Source organism: Jatropha curcas, chromosome 2 (assembly GCF_041381405.1).
Source record: "Jatropha curcas cultivar XTBG-Jc1 chromosome 2, XTBG_Jcur_1.0, whole genome shotgun sequence".
Lineage (NCBI taxonomy): Eukaryota > Viridiplantae > Streptophyta > Magnoliopsida > Malpighiales > Euphorbiaceae > Jatropha > Jatropha curcas.
In genome coordinates, this window is record NC_143152.1 from 563373 (window position 1) to 579756 (window position 16384).

The following is a 16384-nucleotide window of genomic DNA, read 5'->3' on the forward strand; positions in this document are numbered from 1 at the left end:
CTTTTTTAATGCCTATATTAGTCTTTTGCAGACTTTTTCTATTTATTATTATAAATATTCTTCAATATGGTCTAAAAGAGAATATTGCAGGCTGCACACCTTGGATTCCCTCCTCTCCCCAAATGCTAAAATATATATATATATATTGCAGGCTATCTTGGACTATACTTCATTTGCTCTTGAGTTGGACTTGGACCTAAGTTAATAAACTCAAATCAAAGATTGCCTAGCTAAAAATTTTTAAGTGTTGGAACAATTTTAGACAAATCCTAAAGAAAGTCCAATATGGATTACCCTTTTGGTTGTAAGTAAAAAACCTGGCTAAGTTGAAAGCAAACCAGGTTAAAATTGGCAATTCATTTTATGGGTTTTAGTTTTTCCTAGGTTCGAACATTTAATTTTTACTTTAAGTAGATAACGTTCACTTGGAAATGTAGTTCGTTCCTCTTGTCCAACCGTTTGTTGATTGCAATTTTACAGTTTTACTGATGAATTTAGAGCATCGAAATAAAATTCATTAGTAGTTCCATTTTAATTTTCTGATAAGACTGACAAAAACAGCAAAATTTGCCCTTACTTTATGCCGTCTATAGTATTACAATAATCACGTTGGCTTTGTGCAGCAACAGCTTTTGAGATAACCTTTAGTGTTTTGACTGGATTAAAATAGCTACTGCAGCAGCTAACAATTAACATATCAGCTAAGGTTGCGGAGCTGGGGGTTATGTTACATGTGCTAATCACTGATAGAATCTAAAGATCAAGGCTATAGAGCAGGTAAAATTTTGTAGCCTGTACCTTGCACTGCAAAGAAGCTCATTTTTCAGCTGCAAAATCAGGTTCTTCTGGTTTTGGTCCACCTCTCTTAGTACTCGCAGCAAGTTTTGATGCATAAATAGTAAAATTAGTAGCCACTTTAAGCAACGATGGAGTCATCGATTGCTCCATTTCCACCCCATTCATTCTCCTAATCCTAATTCTATCCAACTCTGCTTCTTCTTTCCTTCTTCTATATCGAAACCAAGCTGCTTGTATAAAACAAGCAGCCCATGTCCTCCATTGCGGAGAATGAAACCTGAAAACATGTCTTAGTTGTTTACTATTTAGCCTACGAAACTGAAATGCTACAAATTTCAAGTCCTCTGCAATCAAGGCAAAAGCTTCAACATCAGTAATGGCGATAACTGTGCGCGTTGAATAAGGAAGAGTAATATTTGAACTTGAACGAGGATCCAATGCCCAAGTTAACAATTCCTCGCCACAGAAATCACCAGGGGCGATGAGGCATGAATTGAAGAAATCTGCACGGCCACCATTAGTGGTATAAGAATCCAGGCGACCTCTAATAATGAAAATCATCTCATTAACTGGATCTCCTTCACGAACAAGGCAAGTCCCTTGATCATATAAACATGGTTTCAATCTTTCACATATTGCATCTAGCATTTGCTCATCCATCATATTAAACAATTGTACCTGATGTCATAGTACAAAAGTTCTAAAAATTTTAACAAGCTTTTAACTGGAAAATTGTAATACTTAATGAACTTATGGACTCACTTTTCGAACAAGATCAAGGCAAAGATGGCGTTTGATGATGCGCCGAAGATCCATGGGTAGGGTTTTAAGAATAGCTTCCTCATCGACTCCTCGAGTTGCACACCATCTATGTTGATTATATCTTCGAACACTCTCCCTCATTTCATGAGGTAGCTGTCTATGACGCATCCATCGTTCTGTATCAGTCTTGAAAACCCTCCATTCTTCCAATCTTGCACTACTTGACTGGAGATATCTCTGTCAACATAAGCAAAAATTAGAAAGATAAAAAATTATTCAAATTTAAGACAATAAACTAATACAAGTAAAGGAAATAATACAAGAACTAATGAGTTTTTGTTAATGGCTAGACTTACTTGCATATTTCCAATAAGCAAACCAAAAAGGATCAACGAAACAATTCCAACAATGATGGCATAATTTATTTCTCCAAGATGAGTGCTTGTGGAAAGATCCTGACCTAAAGAACTACAAAATTGAGAGAAACAACTTAAAGAACTAAAACGAAAAGAATTGAAGCCAGAAACTGAACATGTTAGAGAGATTGTATGTACTTACTTCAAATTCCTCAGTGCCCACCAAAGACAGTAAAAGAATTTCTTGAGAAAGCTTGCAGAAGTAACTTGAAAAGTCAATGCATCACTAAAAATGCCAAACTTAAAGAATCCGTTGCTCGGATTGCAGAGAGTTGAAACATTGCTGGATTTTAACCAAGATACTCTACTAGGATTATCCACAAGACTACAGTCCATAAACGAATAATAGCATTCTGATTGTTCGAGATGACAAACTTTTCTCCAACATTCCTCCTGTCGTTCAATAGCTAAGAGATACCACAGGCATCCCAAAACCTTTCAAAGGATTGTAAATTAAGTATCACAAGTTAAAATATATTCAGCATTTCAAAAGAAAGAAACGAAACACAAGTTAATACATTTACTTACATGGCTTGTCAACATATAGAGCACCAGATTATAAGCTGCTCCCGCCCATGCTGTTTCCAAGACAACACCAGTAGCTTTGTTGATTTGAGATGAAAGGGGAAATATAAGATATAGTCTTAGAAGGTATTGAATTATGATACTGATGCGGATAACCATTCTTGTATGTGCCATTGACGAACCATTTAAACTTGGGATCACAACCCAAATCAGAACCTGGACAAAAAATGTCCAAATGAGTTGGAGATGAAATATTAAGCCATTTTGTGATGAAATGAAGTGTCAGTACCTGGGGAATGGGTTGGGCAGCTAAAACATCAAGCCAAAAATCATTGTGAAGGTACCTTGAAGCAATCTTTGCAGGATTTAACACTAGCTCTCCTCTTCCAAACACTCGAGAAGAAGGAGCAACATAAGCCATGCGAAACCGAACAAAAATGTGGAAAATGTAAGCTAAATCAGCTAAAGATCTAATGACACTGCAGGCAACCTCAAGAGAGGTAGATACATGAATGCAAACTATATCGTTTTTAGCTTCAGGCAACAAAAAGAAAAGTGGGTCTATAAATAATGAAGTTAAACAAGCTGCAAAGAAAATTTTGTTCCATGTGTGTATAACTGGTCCTCGAGGATCTAATATCGTCTTCTCCACTGCATCATATTCATAATCTTCTGAAAAGACTCTGGAAAATACTTTTCGAGGCAAATTCTTGCGAACTACAACCTCTTCATCAGCTTTCTTGGTGGCATGATTTATATTTATCTTTCTTGGTGGAGTGCAGTTTCCCTCTTCAACGTCTTCTTCAAAGCTGAAGTATATGAGAGTTTTAAAAATGAATATGGTACAGAAGATGAGTCAATATAGATACTGAAGTAGATTTGCAGACCTTATAGAGCTTGATATACTAGAAGCCATATATAGTGCTCGGCGATATGAATGGTATCAATATTGATCTGCCATTAAAAAAAAAGCATAAATAATAAAGATTTATAGTAATTGATCACTATAAAACAATGCATTTTCAGAATTTTTAACAATGACATTCAAATTAAGTGAAAATAGGATAATACCATTCAAATGCTATCTTCTGATGAAGAGAAGAAGAAGAAATATTGATAGAACTATTTGAGTTATTCAATTTGAAGAAGAAATGGCAGAAATTATAAAAGCTTTAGGCAATCAAATAGCGTTGAAGTTCAACACAAAACGACATATAAGGGTATTTGCTATTAATAATCTTGATAAAACTAGCTCTTGTACTTAGTGACTTAGTGCAGTTTGACCTTGTCTTGTCGTCTTAGAAAATTTCCAATTTTACAGAATAATAATTAGATAATGACACAAAAGTTTAGTAATTAAGGATAATAGTAATAATAATTAATTAAGTAGTTGAAAAGATGCAAGTAATTATGTGTTAGTAAATAGGTTCTTCTTCTTGGCCGCAAAGGAGCTTATTGGCAAGCAACCCAAATTTGCTATATATAGAACTAAGAATAGGATGTAATTCTTGAAATAAATTCATTTTCTTCCAATTGATTCCCAAGATATTTGAAAAGGACTTACATTTTTACATTTAAAAGTGAAATTGATATTATATCTATTTTCAAATATAATTTTTAATTAATTAAAATACTACACTTGGTAATTGCGGTCACACGATAAAATTGAAGTTAATATAAAATTCACAAGTCAATTGAATCGTTTTAAAATACACGGACAAATTGAAAACAAGTTAGGGTTCATAATTTTTGAGTTACTAAGCCTTTTATATATTTTGTGCAATTGGACTGAGCCTAACTAATGTGGGCAAAGCTTATCCTAGACAAGGGGTAAGGCTTCATGCCAATTGAGTCCAATCCAAAAGCTCTCTGAAATGTCGTGCCTGAATTGATCCCATTCACGAGTTGTTCAATTTTAGCTCAGAAAAAGTTCAGCTTTAAGTCGAGTTCAAGCTCGAGCAAGACTCATTTAGTAAACAAGCTAAGTCAGAACCTGATAATGTTCAACTCAAAATTACAGATATCACTATCTATAGACTCGCTCACGGACCAAATCAATAGAGTCGAGTTTAGGCGAGTATCTCATCCCGAACTATTAATTCAAGGCTTGAATCTAAGTGGAAGTTATATTTTCCCTGCAATTCATTTAACAATCAAAAAGGGTTCTTCTAGCAAAACAAATATGCAGAAGCCAAACCAAATAACTAATACAATAACTCTATATAAAAATAGCCTACATACGAGTTTTTCATCAAGATCATGCTATCCAAATCATACATGGAGAAATTTCAACAAGTGCTCTTGTTCGTTTAGATGTATATATCAAAGAGGCAGATGACTGTCATTCTTAGCAGCATCCAAGGAACAAGGATAACATCTTGCATATGATTGAAGAACAGCAATAGATTGCAGGCTTTTCTCGAAAGTCCCTGTCACAGAAATTAGATAATTTAAGGATTCAGTCCATTCAAATAACAAATATTTTCTGATGGAGGTCATTTTTTCTCATCAGATTCATCCAATTAAGATAACTAGAAGAGAAATCTAAGACAGATTAGATGTTTAGTTATGCTTCATCTAACAATTTTGTTCACGTGTTTACCTAGCAAAAGAAAAAAGAGGTGCAAATGGATAAGAGAGTGGCACCTGAAACATTTGTTCAGAGGAAACCACAGGAAATGTCTAGAACTCAAAATTGACGCCTTGGTGGCCTAGCTTCTGCAACGGAGACTCGAATTGGTCTACCATCTAATTCCTGCTCCAAACAAACGAATAGCTATTTAGACCAGAAGCACATTGGCAAAATGACATAACCAGACATCACATTTGTCACTCATAATAGTTTAATCACATAGCAAAGATATGGAAGATTAACTTACAAATAGATTAAACAAAATTCAAATATTTTTGAGTGAGCTATCATTATGACATTTACATGATCTCTAAAAGATCAAACAAATATTCAGATTGGTCCTGAATCGAAACAAATGCAAATGAATCATGTGCCAAAGATTGTCTAAACTCACAATCCACACAAAAACAAAACAATAATACAAGATAGACAACCTAAATTTAGTTAATAATACATGTCATCAAGAGAAAAATATACTTACAGCGCCATTCAAGAACTCAATGGCATTTTCAACTTCTTCAGCAGAACTATAAGTAACAAAACCAAAACCCCTTGATCTACCACTCTCCCTGTCATAAACCACCCTTGCCTCCATTACCTTCCCATGCCCACTGAACAAATTCTCGAGTGCCATGTTGTCAACACCCCAAGAAAGGTTGCCGATATGAAGCCGGTTAGCAGAATCATAACTTCCACCAGATCTTGGGCTTTGGCTTCTAGAAAAGGAAGATTCCTTTTGTGGAGGAGGTCCGGCATTCACCCTCAATGCCCTCCCCTCGAGTTCCTGCAGTCATAGGAAAATTATTCTTAGAAGCATTCAACTAAATCATAGAATATAACCTTATCAGAAAGACACAGGAGGAAAATGGCCGCATTTAATTAGCTAAAACCAATTGTTGGACCATTAAGTAAATTCTAAATCTCAAATCTCAATCAAAAGGAAGTAGTTTTAAAAATTAAAACCTTCCAACATCCAAATCAGATATAAAACAGAGATGCATAACACATTACAAGGTGACCTCCTCAAAAAATATGGATAACAATATAGTTTGACTTACATAGCCATTGAACTGCTGAGCAGCTGCTTCAACTTCCTGTGCAGTTGACATGGTCACAAAACCGAATCCTCTGCTTCTTCCAGTTACTTTGTCATATATTACCTTTCAAAAATAAAAATAAAGACTTCAGCACATAAAATCCAGCGGTTAACAAGGTCTTAAGGCATTCTCAAGTGTTTTATGTGACTATATCTCAAACCAATTATCTTTAAATTAACAACAGTTTCCACTGACGATTAAACTAAGTAAAACTTTTACACAATTATCTTCAAAACAAACACGCTCATGAGTCATAACCAAGGACATATTGAGAGAAAATTATAGTTAAAAAAAAGTCACAAAATTTGAGTCAAATAATGGGGAAAAAAATACCTCAACCATCTCAACATTTCCAGCGCTTTCAAACAAGCCGGCGAGCTGAGCACTGTCAACGCTAAAAGGAAGATTACCCACAAACAACTTAAGGTCAGGAGAGAAACTGGGCTCTTCAGAAGAGAAACCGGACTCATCTCCATCGCTAGATACCTCCTCTTCTTGTCCAAACTCAGAAGAAATAGCAACGTTAGCAACAAAGCGAGAAGAGAAGGGTTGTTGTTGTCCTAAGGAGTGGGAAAGAGAAACGGGCTTCGCATGGAAGGTTAGGGAAGAAGAATTGGGAGAAACAAAAAAAAGTGAAGTGGGTTTATTTGGGTTGCAGAGAAAAAGGGTTTTAGGATTGAGAGAAGGAAGAACAAGAGAAGAGGCAGAAGCAGTAGACATGGCTAAAGGTTTAAGCTTTCTCAATTTTGAACTCGACGATAGAAAGCAAAGAGCGGAAGGATAAGATTTCTATCCCTGCAGCTAAGATTTTATAGAGGGTTTGCGAAAGCCTAGATATTTATGGTCCAATTTGGGCAAGGGTTTGTAACCCAAAATCCGACCCAAGTATTGAACCCGTTAACCCTGTTTACAAATGCCCATACCATACAAAATGTATTAAAAAAATTGTGGATTTGATTTGGAAAATATTTATAAATTTCCTTTTGTATGAATAAAGTTTAATTCGATTCATTAAACATTAAAAATTTTAATAAAGTATTTTATGTCATTTATTTGGAGAGAAATTGCAAATAATTGGTATAATGCTTTTATGTTATGATAATATTATTGAATTCAATTTTTTAATTTCATTTATTTTTCTGGGAGGCATTAACCGTTTCTTTCCTTTAAAAAATTTTCAATTATTAGGATTAGATTAAAAATTGGTATAAAAATTCTATTTGATAGTATTACTTACTCTCTCCATTTCAAAATTATAATATAGGTTTTCTTTTTGGATGTTTCAATAATAATTTGTGTTTAATCAATATTAGTTTTATTTATTAAACAATAGCAAATGTCTTAATAATTAATTTTAAAATTTTTAAGATAGTAACTTTTCATAAATTGCGAAAAAAAACATTTAAAACTATAATTTTAGGAAGAATGAGTACTTTAACAGCTTTGCTAAACATTAAAGATGATAATAATATTTTAGAAGTTGTCACTAAATGAGGCCAAAATAGAGAAATAGCTATTAGACGATGGACGCAAGTTGTGTCACTTGTTTTGCCAATTGTCGTTTTTGGACGGACAGAGGGTTAGAAAGATAAGATATTTACATGGGAAAATCCCAAGCAGCTAGATATTTACTGCCCAATTAACTTCCCTAAAAAAATCCATATTTTTTCTTTTATTATATATTTTCGGGAAATAATAAATAAAGGAAATTCACTTTTTTTAATATAAAGCTGAAATTTATTATTCTTCTGCCAAAAAATGATTATATTATGAAATTCACTTTTATCATGAACAAAGAAAATCAATATTTACACTTCCAGTCCCGGAGGCATATGCAACGTTTCATGCAAGCGGGAATATAAAGATCCTATCAATAAGACAATGAAGATGCCCAAAAATGATGTATCTATCCAGAGAAGAGAGAACAATCCCTAGAGGACTTCTCACAAGCACAGCCAAACCAAGCGACCAACTTTCTGTTTTGGGTTTCATGATAAGGAAATTTCTTTCACAGATGAAGGCATTGGCAAACAAGGCAGCATCAAATGGAATGGGAAATGTATAGACCAGCATGTTTGCACCTATTTCACAGAAAAGAAAATGTAGAAATGCTTCTTTTGTGAAATTAATAAGCTGGAGTAACAAACAAACTATATAAGAGTATTTGTTTCAGAACGTGCTAACTGTTCTACTCTTCAACAATATTTCAAATAGAAACAGGATTAGTGTTTGAAGGGATACCACTGTATCCTCAAAATGATTGAGAACAAAACATGCTGCATTCCTTCCCTCAGAATTTATTCTGCTTCAAAAGAAACTAGTTATCATTTCAAAAAAGTAAGCACTTATAGTTTTCTATAGAAGATCAACCAATTTTGGTCCTCTAAACCAAATCAAAATCATTTAAATTAGACAGCAAAAGAAGATTGCTTCTTTCCTTTCTTGTTGTCACGAGACTTCTCTCCTCCCTTGATCATTCTTGAAAGGATATCTGCTTGCTTGGTATTACCCTCCTGATTAAGGCTCTTTATCAAGTTGTCACTGCTACTCCAATCTGTGGCCCCTCCTTTCTCCAGGATTTTACACAGTATTGAATATGCATTGAGGGTCTTACCTGCAGCTAAGAGAGAATCCAAGACTTTATCATAGCTCTTAAAATCTACATTAAAGTCCCTCTCCAATGCAAAATCCAACAACTTAACTGCAGCAATGGTCTTGCTTTTCTCACTAAGAACAGACAGAAGAGCATCAAAATTGACAGAACATCCACTGTGCATTAGCAGCTCAATTCTTCCAAGGGCTTCCTCAACATGGCCTCTCATGAGTAGAGCTTCCAATATCTTGGCCGTCAAATCAATATTCTCCTTCACCCCCTTCTCAATCATACTCTTCATAACCCGGCTAGCAGTTTGAACCCTCCCATCATCAAACAAACTCTGCATCACTGACCTGAAAACAGACGAATCTGGAACATGTCCATCTTCAATCATACCATCCAAAGCTGTTTTGGCATCAGCAGGCTCACCTTTCCTCAAGTAGCTTTCAATGAGTAACCTGTAAGCATCTGCATCTCTAGGGACCCCTCTTCTACCCATTATCTTTAAAATTTCAAAAGCAGAATCAGGAGATCCTTCTTTTGCATGCCCACGGATCAAATTATTAAAGGCATCTGGATCTTGAACACCCTTTTTCATCAGCTGCCTGAAAAAGATTTCTGCTTTTCCTGTTTGCCCATGACTGCACAGATACTGAATCATTGGATTATAAGCATTGGACTCAATTTCCAAAGTGCTCTGTGGCCTCAATATAATTTCCTTCTCGATAAGCTTATCCAAAAACTTCACCGCCAGATCATACTCCTCAGCCTTACAAAAGTTCTCTATCAAGACACCATAATGACCAGCTTCTGTTGGTATGCTCAATCGGATCATTGCCTTAAGTACATCCTCAGCAGCTCTCAGATCTCCAGCCTTGCACTGGCTAGATAACAACTTCATAAATATGGCATTATCCTTTGGAGCAAGATGCCTCCCAACCATCTCCTTCAAAATATCTTTAGCCTCAGTCATTTTCCCAGCATCGCAAAGCGCAGGCAACAAAGTCGAATAAGTATAAGCATTAGGCTGAATACCAAATTCCTTCATCTCCTCAAGCAACCGCAACCCATCATCGACTCTATCAACAGCAAAATACCCTTTAATCATAGTAGTATAACTTATAACTGTAGGAGCTATATTGCTACCCTTCATCTCCACAAACAACTTCTCTGCATCGTCCATCTTTTTAAACCTATAATATCCATTAATCATTGTATTATAAGTAACCACATCAGGAGATATCCCTCTACTCTTCATATCCTCATAAAACCTCATTGCAGTTTCAAGCCTCAATGACAAGAAGAATCCCCAAAGCATGATATTATAAGTATGCCTAGTTGGTTCAATCCCTTCACTCAACATCTTATTAAAAAATCTTTTAGCCATCATATACCTCCCTCTCCTCAAAATCACCTTAAACACCGCATCATAACTCTTAATAGACCTCCCAACACCTAATTCATTCATTTTCTGAAATATCTTAACAGCTTCTTGAACTATCCCAGCTTTGCCATAACTTTCAATTAAAACTACAAACATATCCTCATCCCACTCAACACCCTTTTTTGGCATATCCAAAAGAATGCATCTTGCATGGTTGAGCTTCGAAGCTCGACCCAGAATCTCAATAATCTTCATATGGGTTTCACGGTCATGTCGAAATAATCCAGCCCGCTCAACCCACCTGAAGAACTGAAGCGCGTGCTCATAGTTACGAGCCCCATGTAGAACATTATAAACTAATGAATGATCAAATTCAGGAACCAAATCCCGAATTGAGTTTTGCAACCGAGTCGTCCATGGCCGACTCGCCATCATTTTACAAATTATATCCTCTAATTTTTCTGGTTCTGGACGCTTACCTCGTGGAATTCGCGGTATTCGCTGCTGACTTTGATTCTCTTGAACAGCATTTGGGGTCTCGACTTGTGATTCTTGTTGTGGATTGGCTGGCGGGATTTCTGCGGCGGAGGAGATTTGATCTTGCGTTGAAGTGCAGAAGTGTACAGGAGTAAGGAAATCGGGAAGTGAGAGTCTAGGTATAATGGGAAAAACCCGAGCTTTAAAGGGTTTAGAAAGGGAGAGATAAGCCATTTGAGAGGAAATTAACAAGCTTAGATTAATGGGTATTTTTATTCTTGTTTAAAGTTGTGATTTACATTACTATACATGCAGTGGAAGGGAAAGGGAAAGAGAGACAGCAGAAACATGCTACAGAGATACAGAGCTAGGGTTTAATACACCGCTTTTGGGTTTTTGAACTTTAAGGCTTCTGTCAGTTGTACACTGGAGTACAACACCCGAAGAGCTATGAGATAAGATGGGCAGGGTTCTGTACTACTATTGATCCCTCGGCCCAATTTTCCTAACCCTCATGCAATAAAATATTAATGGGAAAAAAGAAAACTAATATTTTTTATATATTTTTTTAATCCCATATTTTTGTTTTGTTTTTTAATTTTTTTTGTTTAATGTATTATTAAGATTTATACTTTTATAGAAAAAGAAGTTAACAAGGTTACATTACGTTAATCCTTTATTATTAGGCTAGAATAGTCTAAAATAGTTAATTAAAGTGTTTGAATTTGAAAAAAAAAAAAAAAAAAGTTCCTCAAAGTGTTTTCTTAATTATTCAATTACAAAAGTTGGTAGAATTCATATGATTATGAGAAATAATCTAAAATAGTTCTCTATATTATATAATTTTAATTTATATTATATTTTGAATTCATTAACATCATAAAAATAATACTAATAAAAATATATTTTTTTTTGCAAATTACTATTTTTTATCATTTTATATATAATTATTTGAACGTATTAAATTTCTATTTAAATATTATTTTAAAAAAATTAATTTTTTTACTTTTAGAATAAATTAAAATAAAAAATAATATACTCACTTTAAAAGTTTTTAAAAAATATATAGATTATACATCATAATATATAAAACCAATTATAACTTTAATCATCATTTCACATTTTAATAGCACCAAAAATTTTATCTAACACCAGCATTCATCAGTTTACTGCTTCGACTCTCAATCTCAGCTACTAGCAACCAACAGTTTTGAACGTTCACCTAAATCCTAGAAAACAATCCAAATGTTAATCAAGAACTAGGTCAGAATGAACTAAATAAAATGCATGAACAGCTTGAAATTCTCCTTCCTGGCAGCACTGGCACCAGGTCCACGACTTGTCGTTGAACCAATATCTCCCGCAAGTTTAGCATAGTGTACGGGAGGCACTGCAAAATCACAAGACACGTAAATCAAAAATCTGAACACGATCAAACAAAAGAACAAGATAGATGGATATAGAGCTATACTAACCAATGGAAACAGAACATGTGGATCTCGAATGCCTGAAAAATTGCCAATTTTAATTGAGGAAAAAAAAAAGAAAGTTAAAACTCGAATTGAAGGATCCAAGAAAGTACACAACCCATCACCAATATCAGTAGTATTTCCCAGTTCCTACATTGGAAGTGAAGGTACCAAAAACTTACGAGCAGGAAAGTTTGTGACACTTCTGAACCACAGCTAACGGCACAGCAGGCCTATAACTTGGATTTGGAAAAGCACCTGCCTGAAATTAACATAGAATAGGTGATAATTTGGTTGCAGTAAACACATTTCTGACACGATATGTATAGAAAGCAGAACAAAATAATAATGAGGATCCAAATCTAATAGTTAAATGGGTTCATCAAATTCAACAGAATAATATTTTAAAACATGATTCTGTTACCTTCCAGATGGCTCGGAGTTGATACTCCAAAACTTTAGAGAATCTTCCATCACTGACACCATCCCTGGAACAACTGAAAAAATCGTCAGGCTTTGAAACAAATAAATAATAACAGATGTAACAAGAAAGTAGACAACAGAACCATGCCTGTAAAAGTATAATACTCTCAGGCTGCTTGGTTGCTCTGAAGAAAGATGAAAGGAGTTTCCTGTAATGTGGACAGACAGAATTAAGACACTCTTTCAAGCAGCAGGTTCAGTTTAAGTTTTTTGTATCAGTGTGGTTGTGAAAATAAATGAATGAGTTGTTTGTGAGTGGTGTGAGTGTTTGAGTGACTATAAGAATTAAAAAAAGAGAGAGCAGAGAATAAAGGTCTGCAACTTTGTTTTATGAATTGTAAAAGTTTACATACTTTGTAATCTCTGGCCAACCTTGAGATGCCACAACCTGCATTGACTCTTCTGTTAACAAAACCAGGAAATTGGCAAAGCCTAATGAACACAAGAGTAATTGAATTTGGAAGAAGGGAGAAAATTAGATAGCATACAGCTGCAATAGATAGGGTCGAGTCAACTCGACCGGTGACATCAGCTCCAAAAATAATGATAGGCTGGTCAGTGACCAAAAGAATAATCTTTTCTACTGCATCAGTTTCTAATACATGCTTTGTTAAAGAGCACTGAGAAACAAGTCCATGATCTGTCTCACAAATACGCTTCAAATCACCTGCGTACGTAGTAATCACACAAACGAATTGTAATGAATGGCAAAATGGTGAGTGCTTACAAGAGATCAGATGAATAAAATTAAAAAAAACAACACCACAGTAGAGACTTTATACCATAAAGAGGACCTTTGTTGTCAGGCAGAATAGCAACAAGCAGGTCAAGCTCCGCGTGCTTGAGTGCTTGCACGGCACAGCCATAACAAGCATTCAGGGCCTCTTCTGCCTGCTCAGGTCTTCCACTTAACAGAAGAAGTACGGTTTGCAAGTTTACAGCATTCTGGGTTGCAAGTTTACAAAAAATGGATAAAGCAACCCAATAAAAGAATATGACCAACAATGTGAGAAAAGAACCACAAAAAGGAAGCATAATTAGATAGATGCCACACAATCTTGCCAAAAAAATTGTTTAATTCTGTAATTAGAATATGTGATATGAAATATATATAATTTTACAGAAGGAAATACCTTCTTCTTCATGTTCCATTTTCCAAATTTAGGCAGGCAGAATATCTATCCCCCTGTCTCGTGATATTTAAGCTGCACAAATAGTAAGCAAAGCCAATACACTCAATAAATTACAGGAACAGACAACAGGTCATAAATATTAAGAGGGAAAGTAAGTAAATTTACCAAAGGAGCTGGCGAAATGCGAGCTACTACAGAAGCAAGCTACTCACTGGTTTTAATTCCAAGCTTCTTAGAAAATGGATCACTGTGGTAAGCATTAGAAGGAACGGTCTATACAAGCAACACGGCCATGTTAGAACTTCAGTAGTAACCAATTTATTGTAGGTGAGCACCATTTAATATCATAATTAAATTTACATTAATCATAACATGAAATAATCAGCTGAATAAGCTGACAAATTTAAGATGGAGTTGAATCAATTCCAACCTATGAAGTTGAAATAATCAGCTGGTTCAGTCTCTTTAACCTCTGACCAGGAACAATCTTGCAACACTGTTTGGAAATTGTAAGTTGAAATCCTACATATCCAAACAAAGTGAAAATTGTTGAGAACTTACCTCCATTGAAAAGTAAGTTGGTTTCTTGGGATCACCAACTTGTAGACACGGCAATTTAGTTTGTCGAATTTCACAATTATATACTTCCCTGAAGAAAGCTACGATAGACTTCATGGTTCTCTTTCCACTAACATTAAGCCTGATACACAAGTATTAAATAATGGAAACAAAATGCATAGAATTGAACAGTAAGACAAATGGAAAAACAAAATAAAAATAAACATAGGACATAATCTGATACTCACTCCAAGTCCTCCCTAGTCTGAGAGGTTAAACTAAAAATTTCGTAATTTTTTCGCCACTTCTTAAATGTCAGTTCGACCTTGATTCATTCAAGAGCTCTTTTTATCTATTGAGACACATTGATGCAACAAAACATGAAAAAAAATACATAGTTCAAGCCATAGCTGAAAACTGAAACCAAGATCAGAGAAAATGACTGACAATTTCTTACCTTCTCACAGTCAGCATCAGACAATGGCCCTGCAGGGTAATCATCAAGATTCAATAATTGGGTCACAAATTCAATGACCGGCAGTGGCTCAATGGAAGCAGTGGCTGACGGTCCCATACTGCGCAACTCTGCAAATCTTGGCCAAGAAGAGTCTTCATTACTCATCTTCTTTTTTAGTAAAGGAATTATAATAGGGAGGTTTGGAGGCGTATATAGAGGTTGATGTCTGAATGATGTTTTAAATTTTTCGACCAGTGTATAAATGAGTCTAACATGCATGTTACTTGTTCTAGAGTTAAAATTACTTAATTACCCCTCATTGTAATTTTTTTCTGCATATTTAATTTCATTTATTTTTATTTTGACGTTTAGCTTAGTCGATTAAATTCTACCGATTCATACAATAAATAAATAAATTACAAGCTGGAGAATTATTATAAAAAAATTATTATTTTTTACGTGGCTTTTTATTATTTTTTTAAAATTTTTCATTATTTTTTATTTGATTATCTAATTTGAAAAAACTAAATTATAAAACATTTCTTTTTTCCATAATTAATACTCTATAACAACTGATTACTAAGTATATTGTATTAATAAAAAATTTTTTGATTTCTTTTCAATAATTAATAAACCAAACAATAGGTTTGTTTTATTAATGATAAACCCATTGCATTAATTAAGTGTAGTCAAATGTGAGACAATAATATTGAATTACAAAAATACCCTACTGGCTACAAACTCTCACAACTACTTTCTCTTCCAAATCCTTCATCTTTTCCCATCTCCTTTCTCACGAATCCTCTCCATTTCCTCAACTTAAGGAGAATCTTTCAAGTTGAAAGAATTTGTCAAAATGTAAAAACCAAGTAGTTAATTAGGTTTACTATAAAAAGTAAATATTCTTTGGATGAGCATAGAATCCGGAGTGAATTTGTTCCCAGTATGCTTAACAAATTATATATAATAGAGGCAGCAAATTATAATTTTCAAATCATCTCTCTTGTCCAAATCCATCTCTTTACATTTACATATTCATGGCTTTGCAAAATAATGCAGCACTTCTAATCTTTATTGCAATCACCTTCTGTGCAGTCTCCGTCTCCGCCAAAGAGTTCGTGGTCGGTGACGCTAAGGGCTGGGCTGTTGGTCCTTGCTACAAAACATGGGCTAAAGATAAGGCATTCTCCATCGGAGACGTTCTAGGTGAGAATTTTTTTTCTTGGTGGGATTTAAATTTTTTTTCTTTTATATATAATCAAGAAGTGTAATCCACCTTCGGATCATATCTAATTTAAATATTTAATGTGTAAATGAAGTATTTAACTACAAGAAAGGTGAACACGACGTATTAAGAGTGAACAAAGAATCTTTCGAATCCTGCGATGCATCGTCTCCTCTTTCAACTAATGACTCTGGAGAAGACATCGTCAACCTGATGGAACCAGGCGAATATTACTTCATATGCGGGAAACCTGGGCATTGCCAAGATGGTCAGAAGCTTAGTATCCAGGTTGCATGAAACTGTTCATCCAAAAGAGTAGACTCGATCAACTTCTCAGCTTCTCTTGTCGATGAAGATGCATGGGAAATAAAT

At 34.7% G+C, this 16384-nt stretch overlaps 4 protein-coding genes and 1 pseudogene across 4 annotated transcripts; 1 reads left to right on the plus strand and 4 right to left on the minus strand.

Annotated features, from left to right (window-relative positions):
• Positions 1-549: 549 nt before the first annotated feature.
• LOC105642224 (protein CNGC15b) lies at positions 550-4476 on the minus strand. Its single transcript, XM_012226978.4, has 7 exons — positions 3389-4476; positions 2791-3310; positions 2505-2717; positions 2119-2411; positions 1917-2028; positions 1561-1797; positions 550-1476 (listed from the first exon to the last, which is right to left on the minus strand). Exons 1-7 carry the CDS (start codon positions 3415-3417, stop codon positions 817-819), a joined length of 2064 nt encoding a protein of 687 aa, XP_012082368.1. The 5' UTR covers positions 3418-4476; the 3' UTR covers positions 550-816.
• Positions 4477-4615: 139 nt separating this feature from the next.
• LOC105642225 (RNA-binding (RRM/RBD/RNP motifs) family protein) lies at positions 4616-7033 on the minus strand. Its single transcript, XM_012226979.3, has 5 exons — positions 6564-7033; positions 6192-6293; positions 5615-5917; positions 5148-5256; positions 4616-4930 (listed from the first exon to the last, which is right to left on the minus strand). The coding sequence occupies exons 1-4, from the start codon at positions 6948-6950 to the stop codon at positions 5191-5193; spliced, it is 858 nt and encodes a 285-aa protein (XP_012082369.1). The 5' UTR covers positions 6951-7033; the 3' UTR covers positions 4616-4930; positions 5148-5190.
• Positions 7034-8331: 1298 nt separating this feature from the next.
• Positions 8332-11066, minus strand: LOC105642226 (Tetratricopeptide repeat (TPR)-like superfamily protein). Its single transcript, XM_012226980.4, has one exon. The coding sequence runs from the start codon at positions 10919-10921 to the stop codon at positions 8639-8641; it is 2283 nt and encodes a 760-aa protein (XP_012082370.1). The 5' UTR covers positions 10922-11066; the 3' UTR covers positions 8332-8638.
• An 895-nt stretch (positions 11067-11961) lies between these two features.
• LOC149497978 (protein argonaute 1B-like) lies at positions 11962-14952 on the minus strand. The gene is made up of 8 exons (XM_089718003.1): positions 14788-14952; positions 14579-14655; positions 14334-14472; positions 13422-13584; positions 13012-13306; positions 12581-12653; positions 12339-12418; positions 11962-12109 (listed from the first exon to the last, which is right to left on the minus strand). Exons 1-8 carry the CDS (start codon positions 14950-14952, stop codon positions 11962-11964), a joined length of 1140 nt encoding a protein of 379 aa, XP_089574129.1.
• An 872-nt stretch (positions 14953-15824) lies between these two features.
• LOC119371043 (mavicyanin pseudogene) lies at positions 15825-16309 on the plus strand (annotated as a pseudogene).
• Positions 16310-16384: the final 75 nt, after the last annotated feature.

Excerpts from the sequence above, each read along its gene's own strand:
- LOC149497978 (XM_089718003.1), bottom strand. The coding sequence starts at position 14,952 with ATGAGTAATGAAGACTCTTCTTGGCCAAGATTTGCAGAGTTGCGCAGT. Across the intron at positions 14,656-14,787 it reads CTGATGCTGACTGTGAGAAG|GTCGAACTGACATTTAAGAA; the intron begins GTAAGAAATTGT and ends GAATGAATCAAG. Across the intron at positions 12,654-13,011 it reads GCAGGTTGTGGCATCTCAAG|TTGTTCCAGGGATGGTGTCA; the intron begins GTTGGCCAGAGA and ends CGATTTTTTCAG.
- LOC105642224 (XM_012226978.4), bottom strand. The coding sequence starts at position 3,417 with ATGGCTTCTAGTATATCAAGCTCTATAAG. Across the intron at positions 2,412-2,504 it reads TCTATATGTTGACAAGCCAT|GTTTTGGGATGCCTGTGGTA; the intron begins GTAAGTAAATGT and ends ATCCTTTGAAAG. Across the intron at positions 2,029-2,118 it reads TGGGCACTGAGGAATTTGAA|TTCTTTAGGTCAGGATCTTT; the intron begins GTAAGTACATAC and ends TCAATTTTGTAG.
- LOC105642225 (XM_012226979.3), bottom strand. The coding sequence starts at position 6,950 with ATGTCTACTGCTTCTGCCTCTTCTCTTGTTCTTCCTTCTCTCAATCCT. Across the intron at positions 5,918-6,191 it reads CTCAGCAGTTCAATGGCTAT|GAACTCGAGGGGAGGGCATT; the intron begins GTAAGTCAAACT and ends CTATGACTGCAG. Across the intron at positions 5,257-5,614 it reads TTGAGTTCTTGAATGGCGCT|GAATTAGATGGTAGACCAAT; the intron begins GTAAGTATATTT and ends TGTTTGGAGCAG.
- LOC105642226 (XM_012226980.4), bottom strand. The coding sequence starts at position 10,921 with ATGGCTTATCTCTCCCTTTCTAAACCCTTTAAAGCTCGGGTTTTTCCC.